This window comes from Meles meles, chromosome 18, assembly GCF_922984935.1.
Source record: "Meles meles chromosome 18, mMelMel3.1 paternal haplotype, whole genome shotgun sequence".
NCBI classification, from domain to species: domain Eukaryota; kingdom Metazoa; phylum Chordata; class Mammalia; order Carnivora; family Mustelidae; genus Meles; species Meles meles.
Genome location: NC_060083.1, coordinates 2,210,879 through 2,228,280, shown reverse-complemented (window position 1 = coordinate 2,228,280; position 17,402 = coordinate 2,210,879). Strand labels below are relative to the sequence as shown.

The window sequence follows — 17,402 nt, the reverse complement described above, 5'->3', positions numbered from 1 at the left end:
TCGGGCTCTCCGCTCAGCAGGGAGCCTGCTCCCTCCTCTCTCTCTGCCTGCCTCTCTGCCCACCTGTGATCTCTCTGTCTGTCAAATAAATAAAATCTTTAAAAAAAGGGGGGGATTCAGATTCAGTAAACACTTGCTGGAAAGAGGAATGGACAAAGAGAATCAAAACCATTAAAAAAGAGCACAGAAACTAGAGCTGAAAAGAGAAAATGGTGGAGTAATGAAAGCGACTGATGCGTTCAGCTCAGAGAAATAATTCCCCGGGGCCCTTCTCGGGGGGTGGACAGGCCTGCGCGTGGGCCGCAGTGGAGCTGCAGGCCATGCGCTGTGTCCCCTCCGGAGGCCTTCGCTTCTTGCTCCGCCGTTCAGAACCCAGCAGGAACGCTGTGCTTGTCTTTCTCCAGGCTCCGTTAGCTCTAGAGGTCACTCTTTCGCTGATCCTGCCAGTAATCTGGGCCTGGAAGACATCATCAGGAAGGCGCTCATGGGAAGCTTTGACGACAAGGCGGAGGAGCACGGAGTCGTCCTGTCCCAGCCCGTGGGTGTGGTGCCTGGCGGGGCCAACACCTCCGTGGTGACCAGCGGGGAGACGCGGAGAGAGGAAGGGGACCCGTCACCTCATTCAGGTACAGTTTCCACTCTTGGGCTCTCGGCCTCTCCCAAGAAAAGGCCCGTTGATTCCCAGGGTGTAATGCTTCACCGAGACTTCATTTTATGTGCTTTCTGAGTCACCTCTCAGGGTTTTAGTTACTTACAGAAAGTTTGTTGTTCTTTTTTTTAATCCGCTCATTTTAGTAACATACAGAAACTTACAGCGGATGGAAATTTTTACGCAAAACGTCAGCATTCAGGGTTGGTATTGTTTTTGTTTGCACCTAATTCTTATCTGGATGCACATATTTTAATCATAATACAAATGCACTTTCATATTCTGCTTTTGAATTTAAAAAAAAAAACAACAGTGATAGGTTTAGCATAAAAGAATTTTCAGCCACAGAATAAAGAGTAAGGAGAAAGGAAAAAAACCAAAAAACTTCAGATCACATCACCCAGAAAATGCTAGTGTTCTTTTCTGAGAAGCATCATTGTAGAAGTGTCTCTGTATAGACACATAAAAGGACAGACAGACATTAGAGTGAGATCGTTCGCACATCCTGGTGGAAGCGCACACCCAGAAAGCCTGCCGGTAAGCTTCCTTTAAACCTCTTTTTCTCAGTTGAGAACCGGTACCCTCTTGTGCTTAAAAATTTTACCTGCAGGTCTAAAGTATTTCCAGTTCCGTTTAGAGGTTTTTCCCGTTACATCAGGCAAAAGATCTCACTAAGGTTAAGAAGATGAAAGAGCTCCGAGGCTTTTCGTTCGTTTGTTTAACCGACATATATTAATTTGGGGATGACATGGCCTCCTCTCCCGCTCGGAACGAGGAGCGGGTCTTCCCCCGTCTGGTCTCAGCTGCGGATTTGTACTGACTGACGTGTGCGTGTACTTGGAGGTTGTGACGTGGTGATTGCGGTTGTGTGACCCTCCTTGGTGGCATGTGGTATGGCTGTCGCACCCCTTTTCCTCACAGAGGGGGCCGCGCGCCCAGGCTGCTCACACTCAAACACGGCTTCTTGCCGCCGCTGCGTTAAACGGCCACACGGCCCGTTCTCACGCCATCCTGTGCACGTGACGGCCTTTCTCTCCTGGCATCAGTTGTGTGAGAGGGAAGGTTCGGGTGCCCTCTGGAGCTGGTGACGGTCTATCTGCCCGAAGAATCCTCTCTTCCTCCGTCCGATGTTAACCGATATGTTAGCGGTGGTTCTGGCTCGGGTTTTCCGCGCGCAGCGAGGCCGTGCGCGGCTGCGGGCTGATTCTCTGCCCACGGAAACGTTCTGCTGCTTGCGCTTGCCGGGCTTCGCGGTTCGAAAACACAGCTAGCGTGTTTGCCGGCTCGTCTTCGTCCCATCTGGTACCTTCTAATGATTTTTCATCATCTTGAGCTCCTTCTGTTGCTTTACCGTGTTTCGCTGTCCCTTTGCACGGTGACCGTCTGCGTCCTGTTCTCATCCTCCTGTGTGCTGTCGCCTAAGCTTTTCCCTCACCCTTTTGGGTTCCTGCAGGTGCGCTGAGCCCCGTTCGGAAACTGGCTCCACACAGGCTGCAGTCTCTCCCCCGTGTCTGCAGCGCCTTTTCCCCTCGTCCCGGGATGTTCTCTTCCTTACAGCGCGGACCTGCACGTCTTCTCTGCAGATGGTTCTGGAAGGCGATCCACACACCTTTCCCAGTGCGCTGCAGGGTGTGGGGTGAAGTAGTTCTGCCGGGGCCGTCACCTGGGCTCCGATCTGCGGAGATCTTTCTAACGTCGTCTTCTAGTGAGGGTGTCCTTCTCCTGTGAACTTCTAGAAACAGCCTGGGACGGAAGGGGCCGGCGAACTGCTGCTGGGGTCCAACGGTGCCACGAAGGGGCTTCTGTTCGACACTTTTTTCTTTTGGCATAAGATTTCCTGGGTGTTGCATGAACTTCTCTGCTTCTCTCCAACCTGGGAGGCAGCGAGGCTGTGAGGGTTTCGGGTTTTTGTCGGTTGCTCTCATGTCCTCAGTTGTCTCTATGCTCCAAGGCCAGGAAAAGAAATGACGTCCGTCCCGGGAATTTTGTTTCCTTGGTTACATGTTTTTAAGTTGATGGTACGAGGATATAACCCCTTTTGCCTTAGTTGCTACAAGGTCAATTCTGGCTTTTAAATAATCATTTTTTAACTTCACGGGGTCCTCGGATGGCGTCTTCGTGCTCCCTACCATCTTGCTTCCTTCTCTTAGCATTATGTAACCGTCAGCATTTTGGTAGGTTTTTAAGTTGAGAACATAATTCCTCTGTGTCAGTAGTTAATTTGTTTCACTTTTAGGAGGAGTCTGCAAACCAAAGCTGATCAGCAAGTCAAACAGCAGGAAATCTAAGTCTCCCATCCCTGGGCAAGGCTACTTAGGAACTGAGAGGCCGTCCTCCGTCTCCTCTGTACACTCAGAGGGGGATTACCACAGGCAGACGCCAGGGTGGGCCTGGGAAGACAGGCCCTCCTCAACAGGTGAGGAACTCGCTGCCGGCAGAGGCAGCCTCAGGTGGCCTTATCCGAGCCATGGCTAGTACCTCTTGTAAAATCAGAACCTTCGGTTACCGTACGAGTAGGCCCCACTTTCCAGAACAGAAACTGAACGTGTAGAATCTTAAGAATTGAAAGAAGCAAGGAAGAGCTGTGAGGACTAGCCAGTACACCCCCCCCCCCCCCCCCCCCCCCCCCCCCCCGGTGGCTGTCGCATGTCGCACGCATGCCGTAGCCCGCAGCTGCTCTGGGCAGGGCAGGGATGTCTGGGATTTCAGTTCCTCCCGGAACCGAGCTGAGCGTGAAGGGCCGCTCCCACTCGTCGCCTGGAACCTCCGCGTAGACATTCTTAGAGCAGGGTCTTAGGGAAATACTGAAAAACCAAAATTAAGAAAGGGGAATAGTGGGAAAAGCCATCGTCTCTCTCGTAGGCTCACTATGTTTATATGACTGATGAGAAACAGTCATCTGTGATATTTACTCATGTTTTCTATTTTGTGCTTGCTTGCTTGAAGCTTTTTTCCCAAACCTGATAACCACAGTAATGGTAATCCTGAAGGGGAACAGGCAAAACTGGGGTATTTGGTGTAGATTTAAGGGTTTCACGGAATTACAAGCCATCTTTTTTTAGATGTTAAATACATACCAGTGCAAAAAAAATCTGAAATGTGCTCCCCCTTAATTTATTAGTATATAAATTTCATGTGGATACTATCTCCACAAAATTGAGGGCCTTTGCTTGATAAACTTCTCCCGTCGCACGCGGAGTGTGTACTGGTTTGAAAACGTCTCACCTAAACCAGTGATGGGTCCCCCATCTCTCTCAGAGAAGGAATTAAGTCATGAAACTCATGACTTGATAAAAATGGTGGGTTTTCCATTTTTACAGTTTCTTAAGTTGTTGTACAAGGCTTTCCGGGGACAGTGGAACGATCCAAGTGGTGGCAGAAGGCGGCGGTGCGCTTGCTGGGACCACATGCCCCCCTCCAGGTCTCGGACCTGCTAAATCCGCCCAGTGAGCGCCAGCAGGTGGCACCTGCCTGCGGCCCAGCCTTGGTCCTCAGAGCACTGCACTCCTGCTTTACCTCGAAGAGTCCACACGTTCTCGGTGTAGACGCTGAGGCTTAAACGGCGGCAGTTCTAGTTGGGATTGTCCACACAAACGCCCCGACGCGAGACCCCCTCACAAGTCCGGCCCGAGCGTCCGGCCTGGGCTGCCGCCGCTCCTCGGGCCGCGCGCACTTTCCGACTCTGCCCGAGGGGCCCCGGCCCGGGCTACGCTGTGTCGCGGAAGCCGGGCCCTTCCGCGGTGCCACGAGAGCGTTTGGGGAGGGCGATCGCGCCTCGTGACACTGAGGACTGTGTCTCTCTCTCAGGCTCAACTCAGTTCCCGTACAACCCCCTGACCATGCGGATGCTCAGCAGCACCCCGCCCGCGCCCATCGCCTGCACCCCCCGCGTCGGCCGCCCAGGCGACCCCGCACCCGCAGAACCGGCTGTGGGAGCGCGAGCCGGCGCCGCTGCTGTCCGCGCAGTACGAGACGCTGTCGGACAGCGACGACTGAGCGCGGCGACGGCGACGACGGAGCGGCGGGGGGGGGTCTCTCGTCTGGGGTGGATTTGTCGTTAATGGCGGGTCACAGCCCTGTCCTCCTCCGACTCGTGCCCAGAGACCTCGGGAGAGCCTGGACCACGGACGGCGAAGAAATGGCGGAAACGTATTTGCAGAGTCAGACTGGGGGAGGGGCGGGGGCCGCCTCGGATGCAGGCGGTTCGGAGGCTCGAACCGTGGGCGGCCGAGATGTCGTTTTTAAGCGGACAATTCCTGTTCCTCCATCTGTTTGTAAAGAAAACCATAATGTCTTTAAATCGCTCTTCTGTAAATAGATGGCCTTTTTTGCAGTGTTTCCCCTTGCTGTAGTATCTGGTGTACTTGTGTTCGAATCAGCGCATCAGCTTGGGGGGGGTTTAAAAAACAGACTCCGCACCCATCTTTTTAACCCTTGCCTTCTAAACGACCTCATCCAGCCCAGTTCCATGACGCTGGCTGTCACGGGCATTGTACTTTTATCCGGTTTTGTTTCCTCCAAGTTCAGATGGCCGGTGATGTTTCAGATCTTGTGGAAATGTCTAGATTTTTAACACAGACCCTGTCGTGAAATCTGTACATTACGTTATGAGGGTCAAAGGTAAGAGAAACAAAATTCTGCCATACTGTAAATTTCCAGTGCAGGCTTTAATTTTTTTTACTTAGTAGCACTGAAAAAATAGTACTGCATGGGTATGTTATAGTTCAGTTTTTAAAGTTTAAAAAAAAAAGCTTATTTGAGGCATCCCTCACTGTTATGCACACTGGTGACGTAGCCACACCCCTAAGTATCCTTTTCCTTCTGCATCTGATGCAGCCCCACAGAGCTTTTGTTTTGAAATAAATCTGACTACCCTGTCCGTAGCTACACAGATCACGTGTGATTTAAGGCTCTTGATGTCTCAGGTTTCAAAGGAAAAACTAGTATCTTGTCGTTAGGTTGCTTGGTATTGGCTGAGTCGGAAGGTAACGACCCGTGTCGAATGTTCGCCTGTTAGGTGCGTGTGTTCTGGTCCCGAGGCCTCACGGTGAATGTGCGCTTTGGTCCCTTCCCGTTTGCCACGTGCCGGTGCTCCCTTTGAGTCCTCGTGGGCGAGTTTATTGTTGAATCTTTTCATGTCACTGAATCGCAAGGAGTGAATACTTTAAAAAGTGAATTTTAAACTAATTATGGTACGAGAGGATCAGCTTCATCCTTAATAATTGCTTGTTGAATTGGGAGATTTTTTTCTCCGTCCTTCTGGAGCAAGAAGGGACCGTTCTGGAGGGACGCCACTGAAGATGAAAGGGGAGAGACCTGAGGTCTCTGCAGAGGATACAAATTAGCACTTTATGGACTAAACTTTTTAACAGAAGTACTCGAGACTCTAGAGAAAGCAGGTGTACGATAACCACTGACTGAGTGCCTCCCGGCCTGCCTGAGCCTCTCGCAGGGCTCTTAGCACTGGGGTCTGGTCCCTAACTGGGTAACGCGGGCTCAGGACCTTGCCCACACGGTTAATTATGCGACAAAGGCCACGAGTCCGTGTGTGTCTGAAGTTCCAGCCTTCACTCCTGTTGCTGTCCTACTCCCGGAGACTTCGGGTCTCCCGCTAAACTTGAGCGCGGGGTCCGTGATCCTGTTCCTTCCACTTGGAAAGTTGGTACTGCTCTGTTACACAAACGCGTCAGTGTTCATGTGAATGGAAAACAGTAAACGTTCTACGTACCAGTTCCTATTTTAGGTATCGTTCGTTTATAGTGCCGGCACACCCGAAAGAGATGATGGAGAGGAGTATTTTTCCAGGACCCTGAAGGTCCTGAGCTACTCCAAATCGGAATGGCTTTTGCGAACATGTCGCCCGAGAGCCCGACTTTTTACTTCCGCGGTCGCTTTTGAGGACCCCTCACGCCCCCTCCTCGGTGCACGCGTGTTACCACTCCACCGGCCGCGGCGCGGAGGAGGGACCATTTCTTAGGGCAGAACACGGAAAGGACAGAACTCGCTCGTGGCTTACCTACGGAGCAAACCCTCCGGGAGTGTGGCTGTCCACCGCGGCGGGACCGGGACGGCCCCGAGAGGGACCAAGGACTGGCAGATGTCGGCTGTGAACCCAGGCAGGACGCTCTGCGGGCTGGGAGCTCAGTGATCCGAAGCTGCCTCCTTCCGCACGAGCGGGCAGCGCCCCGCAGCCACGGTCTTCCCAGTGCCGCGCACAGCGGTGTCCCCCACGGCCGGGTTTCCAGCGCACGCTCGTGACCAGGAGTTCCGCAGAGCTTGAATTTTGGTGTGCTGGTTCCATTTTAAAATATTTATGCCCTGAAAACTCCGGTGACACGGTTCAGACACTTAAACGCCACTATTTTTAAAAAACAACTCACTTCTGAATGCAGACCCGTCGGCCAAGGGGTCGGTCCTCCTGCTTTCCAGCAGTGCAAATGAACTTCCTTGGAAATACCCACATGACCAGACTGTCTGGGAACACCTACAGTCTCTCCAGCACCGGGACGGGACTATGAGCTGAGTCCTTGTGGAGGATCAAAAATTCTTAAAACCTGGAGTGACAAACCTGACTTTCGGTAACCTCTGCCATTGTGAAAAGGTAAAAACGTTCTCAGTGCAGACGGTGAGTAGGTGATACTAATTTTTCAAAACTCAACCAACCAATAAATTAAGCCTGGGTTGCACTGACGATCTGATTTATATTGTTTCTCATCAGACCTCGAGAAAGGAGCTAGCTGGGTGGTAAGAGATGAGCTTAACAGAAAGCAGGAAGAAACTGGTATCAGCAAATATAATAAAAATATAAATATAAAAAAATATATAAAATTCTAGTTTTAGTCTAATCCCCGAGGATTTGGACCTCAAGGTTTCTAGTTTTTGTTTTCCTGACTCTAGTAAGTTCGTTCTAGTGAGAAATTCAAAGATTACGGAACACGTGGAGTGTTGTTGTAGAGTCTCTAGTTTATTATGAAAGGAATCTTCCAGTATGTACACAGGAAACAAAAATATCTGTTTCTCGTTCCCACTCACACCCCACCCGCAGAGGCTTACCAACAACAGTGCTCCTTCGCGGCACCTACAAAAATCGCCTTTCCCCTGGGCGAAGGGCTCCCCGCGAGCCTCGGGCAGCGAGCACACCGGCTCCCTAGCCCGCAGGTGTCGACCGCGCGCTCTGCGGCGGCGCGGAGAGGCTCTTTCCGCACCGTAGTCTGTCCGCCTACGGCCACGGGAGAATCGCCTCGGTCCCCTGCTTTCCAGACGCGGATACCAGAGGCCCGGGGCAGGACGGGTCAGTGGTCCTGCTACGGCACCAGCACTGCCTGGCGGAGTCGCGGGGGGTTACGGGGTTGACAGGTCACACGCGTAAGGCCCTGCCCCGAGGGCGGGGGGGGGGGGGGGGCTGCAGTCTGGGCAGGCGCAGAGGACCCTGCATGGGCCCGAGGCTGCGCAGGCAGTGGAGGGTTCCACCAGCATCGAGAAGAGTCCGCGTCACTCCTCGTTCCCCTTCCTCACGGTCGTAGGTAACCAGATATAAAAACACAGTTCACTTTTATTTATCATTAAACGGGTATACTTTGAAGGGCCTAAAACTCCTACTTCCAAACGCCATGCCGGACGCCGGTGCAAACCAAGACGAGACTTCTGCTCTACTACGCGTTACAGCGCACACTGGGCTTCATGAACGAGAGAAGGAAAATCACTCACCACAATCCCCCTTCGCCACGAGACAGGTCGCTCTGAACTGCCCGACAGCGATAAAACGAAAGAGAGGGGAGGGAATCAATGGGTCAGAAGCGCAGGACTCGGGCGCCCGGCTGACCCCCCGCACGCCCAGCCGACGCCGGCCCGGCCCCTCGCCATCCGCGGTGCCCCGAGCCCCGCGCGCCCGGCCCCTCTCAGAGGCCACGACTGAAAGCATCACTTGACATCTGTCCTTAGAGGCAAAACCAGCCAGGGGTGAGAGTTGTTTTTCCTTTAAAAACACAAAGCGGCAGTGTGTACAACTGTCCTTCACCACAGCCACACCGACAAAACTTGAATATCAAGGACAAAGGATCTAAGCCACTGATTTGGGTATCACTGAGACCGGAATAATCGCTGTTGCTGAAAATTCCCTACAACAAAAAGGGATCTCGCGCTTCGTGAAATTAAGTTAAAGGTCTACTTTTTCTCGACAGCTCGGCCAACTCTTCCCTGATGTGCTGTATGGAAACCTCGTCTCTCTTCAGCTCCGCTTGCTTCAGCGCCTCCTGGTAGATCTCTCTTGCTTGTGCGTATCGCTCTAAACGGCCCAGAGAGCAGGGAGGAGAGAGATGCAGGTTTTCAGAGCGACTCTGCGAGGCTCCGCAGGGTGGGCACCAATTCCCACACGTGGAGCCCCGGGCGGGCACGGCCTCCCCTCCCGCCGGGGCCCCCCTGCCTGCCCGTCCCGCCAGCGGCGGAGCGGGACCCCCCACCCTCAGCCCGAGCTCCCGCCGCTCGCCGGGAGCGCTGGAAGCAAGCGCGTCCTCCCTGAGACCTCCGGCCAGCCCCCCTCGTTCCGGACCGCCCCTGGCCTCCCTGAAACCCTCTGGCAGAGACCTACCTCCGGGGGCCCCCCTGCCCTCGCGCCGGGCGCCCTACCTCGGTGCATGAGGATGGCGGCCAGGTTACTGAGCAGCATGTGCAGCTCGGGGTGCTCGATCTGCCGGGCCAGGTCGGACGCCCTCTGCACGTAGGCGCAGGCCTCGTCGAAGTGGCCCTGCGCGTCCAGGGTGGTCGCCAGGTCACTCAGCAGGACGATGGTCTGTGCGCAACACAAAACGGGGCCAGTTAAAACAAGCAGCTACACAGACGGAACAGTCTGGAGTTTGGTGAACTGAATCTACGCTTAAGATTCCGTGTTCCTAGCGTCCCGCAGATGAAGGGCATTGGCCTTGAACGAGGCGCGTCCGCTCACTGTTCACACCGTTACGGCACACGGCATCCCTTCGACTCCGGAAAATGACAGAAGTCTAGAAACCTGGGAGCAGGACGAATATTCCTTAATCCGATGACCAAGTTAGACGCGCGCACACACACACAAAACCGCAAGCAGCAGCTATAAACAATCTCATTTAAGGTTCCCCCGTCTTACGAGGTCATTCCTGCGGGTGACTCGGGGGCTCATCGAGAAGAAGAAACACATAGATTATGGCTTTTAGGAAGATCTCCTTCAAGGGTTTTGAATCTTTAAACTCTTAAGCCAACACTGAAGAATTCTGACACTGAGGACCCACCTCAGCCCCTGAAGCCGTGCTCTAAGCCTCAGTTCTAGCACTTGCGATGTGAATTCCAGATTTGTCTTCTCCCTCAGCAGTGCTACTCCATGAAGGGCACTCTGTCCCGAGTCCCCCTCCTGAGCATAAGTCATAGCGGTGCAGTTCTCACCTCTAAGAAGAGCTCAGTCTGACCGAGGAGAAGCATAGACTGCCGCTCAGTGCGGTCCGGTTCTAACCGAGAGCTCTGCACGGCGTGGCTATGTTCTGTGTCTGTGGCTTTGACTTTTTAATGCAGTCCCCTCCCCCTTCTCCCCCCACGACCCTGGCAGCTTACCCGTGGGGTGAGGGAGGCAGGAACCTCCATGTGTCAACCTGCTCCTCCTAAGATTCCCACTGAGATTCAGGGTTCCAGAACACTGCGCTGGGTGCCCTGAGGGCCTGGAAGCCCGGGGTGCCTGGTTAGACCCACTGCCGGGACAGGCTGCTCCGCTGCGTAAACGGATACACACACAGAAGGCTCTGGACGGACCCAGTAAATGATGCAAGGTCTCAGATGCTTTCTTTTTTTAATTTTGGGTTTGGTTTTTTTTAAAAGTCGTCTCTGCACCCAACCGGGGACTCAAATTCCACCTCAAGATCAAGAGTCAGGGGCACGGTCCACTGAGCCTGTCGGCAGCCCTCGGGTCCTTCTGAAGCAGGCAGCGGGGGTGGGCCGAGGGCGGCCTGGGGCACGCGGACGGGAAACCGCTGGGACACCCACTGAGGATCCGTCCCCACCGGGGCCTCTGACACCAGGAAACCGACAGCCGTTTTACACTCCTCTCCCCGCTCTCCTCCCTTACCTGCGGGTGTCGTTCTCCTAGCATTTCTTCGGAGATCTGCAAAGCCTTTTCGTACATCCTCTGTGCCTGTGGCAGCTGCTTGGAGAACAGCAGGTAGCGCGCGTAGGCGTCCAAGCACATGCCGAGGAGGAGGCGGGTGCTGAGCCTCTCTTGCACTAGGGAGAGAAGAGCGGAGCCGGCGCGCGCACGAGCACCGCGGGGAAAGTGAGGCAGGGGTGCGGCCCGGCTGCGGCCGCCTCCCGCTTGTTACCGAGGCCCGCGAGTGTTTTCACCGGCCGGGACCCAGGGAACGTGTCCTGTCATTTAAGAAGTACCTCCGACCTTCCCCTTTGTCACACAGGGGGGTGAACTCGGAACAGGTTCCCGGACCCAACTTCAGCGTGTGTGGTGGGGGGCGGCGGGGCGCGCCCACGCGGAGAAGCCACTCTCTGACACAGCGCGGCGCGTAAGAATTCACCGATCGGGGCCACTGTTACCCAGATCGCATCGGATGCCACAGGCGGAGGGTTCGGTCCCACCGGATGGCCCCCCTGCCCCCATCAGACGCCAGCCACAAGCCCCGCGCTTCGGGTACGACCCCTCCGAACCAGGATGCCAGCTGCGAGCCCTGGTCCCGGGCGACGGACCGGATGGCAGAGCTGCCGGGCCTCCCTCCTTCGGTTACGTTCATTTGCTAGATCAGCTCACGGAACTCAGAACATTCTGCCTCCTGCGTTACCGTTTATTACAAAAGGATGTAACTCGGAACAGCCAGATGGAAGGGTCGCACAGCACAAGGCGTTTGGGAAGGGGCTTGAAGCTTCTAGTCCCTCTCCGAGAGCGCCAACTGTCCCAGGACCTCTGAGTGTCTGGGTTTTCCAGGCTCCAGTACGTGGGCGTGACTAACTAAAACTGTGACCTCTTTCTGCGTCCCCCTCCGCCCAGGCCAGGGTGGGACTGACCGGCAACCCTCTAATTGACAGGATCTCTTGACAGCTGTCCTTTGGAGACAGCCCAGAGTCTCCTCGTTAACATAACAAAAGACACCCTAATCGCTCTCCAGGGGTCCGTGGAGCTCTGAGCCAAGAACTGCAGACAAAGACCAAGTATGGATAAGAAATAGATTTGGTCTGGGGCGCCTGGGTGGCTCAGTGGGTTAATAAGCCTCTGCCTTCGGCTCAGGTCATGATCTCGGGGTCCTGGGATCAAGCCCTGCATCGGGCTCTCTGCTCAGCGGGGAGCCTGCTTCCCCCTCTCTCTCTGCCTACTTGTGATCTCCATCTGTCAAATAAATAAGGCCTTAAAAAAAAAGAAAATAGATTTGGTCATCTGAATGACCATTATCAAATCACAATACTGCAGTATCCAATTAAATGACAAATTTTTCCTCACATTTTTCTTTTAAAGATTTCATTTTTTTAAAGTGACCACTACAGCGACCGTGGGGCACGAGCCCACAAGCCCCAGATCCGGAACTGCGCTCCTGCCGGGGAGCCAGTCAGGCTCACCCCCCTGCATTTTAAGTAAGACCTTGAACATCAAGGTACAGAGCGTTATTTTTAGGTCAAAACTGTATTTAGTAGAAACAGGTAAAGATAAATCCCAAGAATTAGTGAACAACAAAGAAAGTACAGGGCAAACGAAAGCGTTTTCAGGTGCAAAAAAGGCAATGCTTGGCACGAGACCAGAAAACGCTCAGAATCCTGAACTAGAAAGTCACAAGGCAACCGAAAGAACAGTTACTCCAAATTTGGAAGGAGGAAGGCGGCAGTGAGGCGGCCGTCTGGAAAATTACAGTATTGGCAACACAACGTCTCACAGGCAACAAGTGTCCAACGCCGAAGCCGCGCGAACGGAGCACGACAGACCTTGAGCACAGACTCCGGCCACGACAAGGCGCACGAGCGAAGGCCCGGGAGAGCTGGCGGACGCGGACATGGGATGACCTGGACTGCAGGAAACGCCCAGAAAGGGTCCCCGCGGATAGACTCTGGAAGTGCGACACAGCCAACCAACGACGGTCAGCCGGCTTCACTCCCCAGCAAATTCACATGCGACCCTGTTCCCTCCCCACCCTCAAAGCTTCAGAAAACGTGCAAAAGGGGGACAGAATTTAAAGATGAGCGGGGAACCAGGTCTAACAGGAAGACCAATGATTCCAGAGAGAGTTTCAATAGGCCGGTTTCACTGGGGTGCATGAAGACAGCCGCTGACACGCTGTCACAGGGTCAAAGGTAAGAAACAACGCAGAGCAGAAATCCGAAGTTACTTGCTCTGACTTAATTACATACAAAAGGAATATATTCATCTCCTTAAAATCAAACTAGGGATAGTTTTAAATAGATCGCCTTACAAATAAACGTGCAAAAAAGAGAAAAGGCATGTGCATAAATATCAAAAGTATACACACACATTTGGGTAAGTACAGAAAAGCACCAGGAGGAACACTGAAACCAAGATCTAGCTATGAGCAAAAATGCTGAGCAAAAGCTTATATAATCAAGGGGCAGTTTAACGTTAACAGTACTGTAAAATAATCTAACAAAAAAAGGCAGCCGAAAATGAGAGGAGTGAGACAAGACTCGGCTCCCGTTAAGGAACAAAGGTCCAAGGAGCAAGCAATCTGTAAGAGAAGATTCAGAACTAAAACACATGTTCCTCCAGAACACTTAAAGACAAAACCTTTTTGCCATACCCCCAAAATATCGCAAAACAATGTATAATTGTGCCAATTCTGGACATTCTAGGCTTCAAAAATGACTGCCAACTCCTATTTCTGGGATTTCTATTAATTCTCTTTCAATATTTCAGTATTTTTTGAAAGTCTTGTTTGTATTTTGTAATTAGAAAGTATGATAGGAGCGCCTGGGTGACTCAGTGGTTTAAGCCGCTGCCTTCAGCTCGGGTCATGATCTCAGGGTCCTGGGATCGAGTCCCGCATTGGGCTCTCTGCTCCACGGGGAGCCTGCTTCCCTCTCATTCTCTCTCTGCCTGCCTCTCTGCCTACTTGTGATCTTTCTCTCTCTGTTGAATAAATGTTAAAATCTTTAAAAAAAAAAAGTATAATAGTAATTCCAGTGAAAAATCATCACTACTGTTATCAGCAATGGAAATTAACCAGAATGGAAAAAAGATAGTAAAGATTTTTAGAAATAATTAATGAGGTTAGATTTTAGCTGTGCATTTCAAATTCATATCACACTATAATATGAAAAATGAAAACAATGTTTGGAGAATCTACTTCTCTAAAAACAAGGGAGAAATAAAAAGGCTCTATAGAAAACCTTTAGCATACTGCCAAATTAAGAGAAAACGTCCCAGCTTTAATAAAAAAAATAAAAAGTTCCTCTTCTAAACAGTAACATTTAAAATACAGTTTCCTGAAATATTACTATAAAAACTGCTGGAATTAGTCAAGAACAATTGTCAAGAACAAATCAGAAACAGCTGAGAAGGACACTGGGGATGTTCAGAAAGAGTCTCCCCCAAAGACCATCTGAATCCGAGAGGGCGGCCGTATTTCTTTCTTCAAACTTACGTAAGTAATTCTTTTCCACAAATTATTTCTAACCAGAGGAAGAAAGAGAAGCTGCCTCACACCTGTCCATGAAACCAACGAGATTCAGCACAGGAACCGTTACTCAAAACATCAGCAACTGGCATTGTCAGGCGCAGAGGAAGTACCGAGCAGCACTTACGGCAGGAATGAGAATGAGCCGTGTTTGAATGTATCAACGTATCAAATACAGACTCACAGAAACGCAGACCAAAAAGGAATGTGCTAAGATGCTGGTTCCGAACAGAGGCTTTTGGTTCCAGTAATAACGACTGACGATCTGAAAACCGTTCTGCTTCAAAAGCACGATCCATTCTATCCTTTTACACGCACAACTCAGCTCCCAAGAGAAGGAATTCCCAAGGGCCCAACACCAGGAGTAAACTGAAACCCAGAGTAGGAAGTGCGGGACTCGACGCCACAAAAGCCCCATGGGCGCCGGTTTTGTGGGGTGGCCTCAGCGTCTCTGTCATCCAGAACTGAGTTCGGCAACTTCCATCAGAGAATCAGATCTGAAGTCCCTCGCATAAAACCAGAACGACCGTCATGACCGTAGTAGGCACTGTGCGCCCCTCCCCACACTCTGCCCCCGCCGGGGACCGCTGGGAACTTGCCCGGGGCCAAGCCTGGGATCTTGACGGGGGGAAAAAAGCACAACCATGGAAATCTCTAGTCACAGGCCGCACGGAGCTTGAGGTCTACCGCCAAGCGACCATTTCGGCTGGGACCTGCGAGCCTGGAATAAACAAAACCATTCCGGAGTCTCACCTTCCAGCTAAACCCGCCGCAGATGAATTCACCATCCAAACAGAGTAAGTGGGGAAAGTCACAACAAATGAGAACCAGCAGGCGATAAGAGGAGCCTCACCCAAGAACTGTAGATAATCGACTAATCCAAGACCAAAACGAAGCAGGTTTTCAGTAATTACTTACAGGGCCCGTCTGACCCTCTGCGGAGCCCTGCGTGTGTTCCTCCTTGGCCTAGGATTTTCTTCCTGCAGAGACCGCCACTTGGCTGATGCCCTCCCATCCTTCAGGTCTCTCACCACCGAGGCCTTGGCTGAGCCCGCCAGACTACAGCGTGTGGCCCTACACGCTCCCCGCACACACGTCCCCCCGACACGTGCGGGCTCCGTAGCACGCGCTTTGGACAGGCTACGGCTTGCTGCGGAGTTTACGGTACGGTTTTCCTGCATCAGAAACCGAGCTCCATGAGGCAGCAACTTCCTTTCACTTAGAGCTGTCTCGCCAAGCCCAGGAACACACAGGGCACGTCTCAGGCACTTACAAATATTTATTTTTGGATGCATGAATGGACGAACAAATCAAAAGAAAATTAAAAACATAAAGGTACAGGGGCGCCTGGGTGGCTCAGTGGGTTAAGCCTCTGCCTTCGGCTCAGGTCATGATCCCAGGGTGCTGGGATCGAGCCCCGCATTGGGCTCTCTGCTCAGCAGGGAGCCTGCTTCCTCCTCTCTCTCTGCCTGCCTCTCTGCATACTGTGATCTCTATCTGTCAAATAAATAAATAAAATCTTTAAAAAAAAAAAAATAAAAGCTTTTGATTAAATAGAAAAAAAAAAAAACCATAAAGGTACTGAACTAAAGATAGAAAAGAAAAGATTAAACCAAAACTTTAACTATAGAATTCAACAACATTGGTGCTCCATGAATCTACGAAAACTCAACACGCAGACGTCATCCCGGAGCCGTGAGAAGGGAATGACTGATAAGACAGTCCTGAGCGGGGCCGCCTGGGTGGCTCAGTCGTAAAGCGTCCGCCTTCGGCTCAGGTTGTGATTCCAGGGTCCTGGGATCGAGCCCCACATCAGGCTCCCTGCTCGGCGGGAAGCCTGCTTCTCCCTCTCCCACTCCCCCTGCTTGTGTTCCGTCTCTTGCTGTGTCTCTCTCTGCCAAATAAATAAATAAAATCTTAAAAAAAAAAAAATAGTCCTGAGCTATCACCCTGTCCATGAAGGATCCTCTCACCACTTCACATATTAAAAATTCCAGGTAAAGACAAACCATAAGAGACTCTTAATCTCAGGAAACAAACTGAGGGTTGCTGGAGTGGACGGGGGCAGGAGGGTTGGGGTGGCTGGGGATGGCCACTGGGGAGGGAAGGTGCTGTGGTGAGCGCTGTGAACTGTGTACGACTGACGAACCACAGACCCGTACCCCTGGGACAAATAATGCATTACATGTAAATAAAAATTCTACAGAAAGACTAAGATACAAAGGCCTAATATTTAGAAGGGACCATCTTTCTAACCGTAGAGACAGATGTATTTTATTCAACAAGACACAAAAGGCACAAACTATAATATAAAGGAAAATATTAAAAGATTCTACTAACATTCAAAGTTTAATCTCTGTATATGAACTGACCTCAAGCGAAAAGACAAGGACACAAAGAGATCCATAACCTACAAAATAGAAGTGTCTATATTTTGTTCAAATACATTAAGAAAAAGACAACCCTTCAAAAGAAAATAAGCGAAGGATATAAAAAACAATTTTCAGAGCAGGAGATCTGCACGGTCAATCAATGTCCGAACAGATGTTCTGTATCTCACTAGCAATCAGAAAAAACACTGAAACCCCAAGGAAATTTCACGTCACACCCACCAGATCATCAAAAAATAAAGTCTAACAACAACAAAGACCCACCGCTAGTAAAAATGTTACCCAGTAAAACCACACAGAGAAGCAACTTGGAAATATCCAGTGTCCGCAAGCCGGCAAGCGCCCTCTCAGGTACATTCCCTAGGGAGGGGCTCACATGTCTGCACAGAGATATGCACAGAGAAGGTTCCAGGAGCTATTATTTTCCAGAGTAAAACGGGAAGAACCTTCATGTCCATCTACAGGAGAGCCACGGGACATGCATCCGGTGGGATCCCAGACCACAGCTGAGGGAATGCAGCCACCAGGGCCGCCGGGAGCCTGCAGCCCTCCTTACCCCGCAGCCCCCAGCTCCGTGGACCAGTTGGAGGGAGTCACCCTTCCCGACAGGCGCAACCCAGCAGACACGTGGTTGGGCAAGGAAACAGGCCCTTGTGAAGGAAAACTGATGCTTCAAGTATCACCATGGTTAAATCTCAACAAAATAATGTCGCGGGAGAAACTGGAGAA

General features: G+C 51.7%; 2 protein-coding genes across 2 annotated transcripts in view; one reads left to right on the top strand and one right to left on the bottom strand.

Annotated features, from left to right (window-relative positions):
• NCOR1 (nuclear receptor corepressor 1) overlaps positions 1–4,987 on the top strand; it is a 148,589-nt gene extending 143,602 nt beyond the window's left edge. Inside the window, 4 exon segments of the mRNA XM_045984665.1 lie at positions 405–626; positions 2,886–3,065; positions 4,457–4,533; positions 4,535–4,987. Of these exon segments, the coding sequence (XP_045840621.1) occupies positions 405–626; positions 2,886–3,065; positions 4,457–4,533; positions 4,535–4,645 (590 nt within the window). The 3' untranslated portion in view covers positions 4,646–4,987.
• Positions 4,988–7,592: 2,605 nt separating this feature from the next.
• The window catches only part of TTC19 (tetratricopeptide repeat domain 19), a 29,513-nt gene continuing 19,703 nt past the window's right edge, over positions 7,593–17,402 (bottom strand). The window contains exons 8-10 of the mRNA XM_045984669.1: positions 10,734–10,888; positions 9,275–9,437; positions 7,593–8,933 (exon numbers count right to left, since the gene is read on the bottom strand). Of these exons, the coding sequence (XP_045840625.1) occupies positions 8,800–8,933; positions 9,275–9,437; positions 10,734–10,888 (452 nt within the window). The 3' untranslated portion in view covers positions 7,593–8,799. The remainder of the gene's footprint in view (positions 8,934–9,274; positions 9,438–10,733; positions 10,889–17,402) is intronic.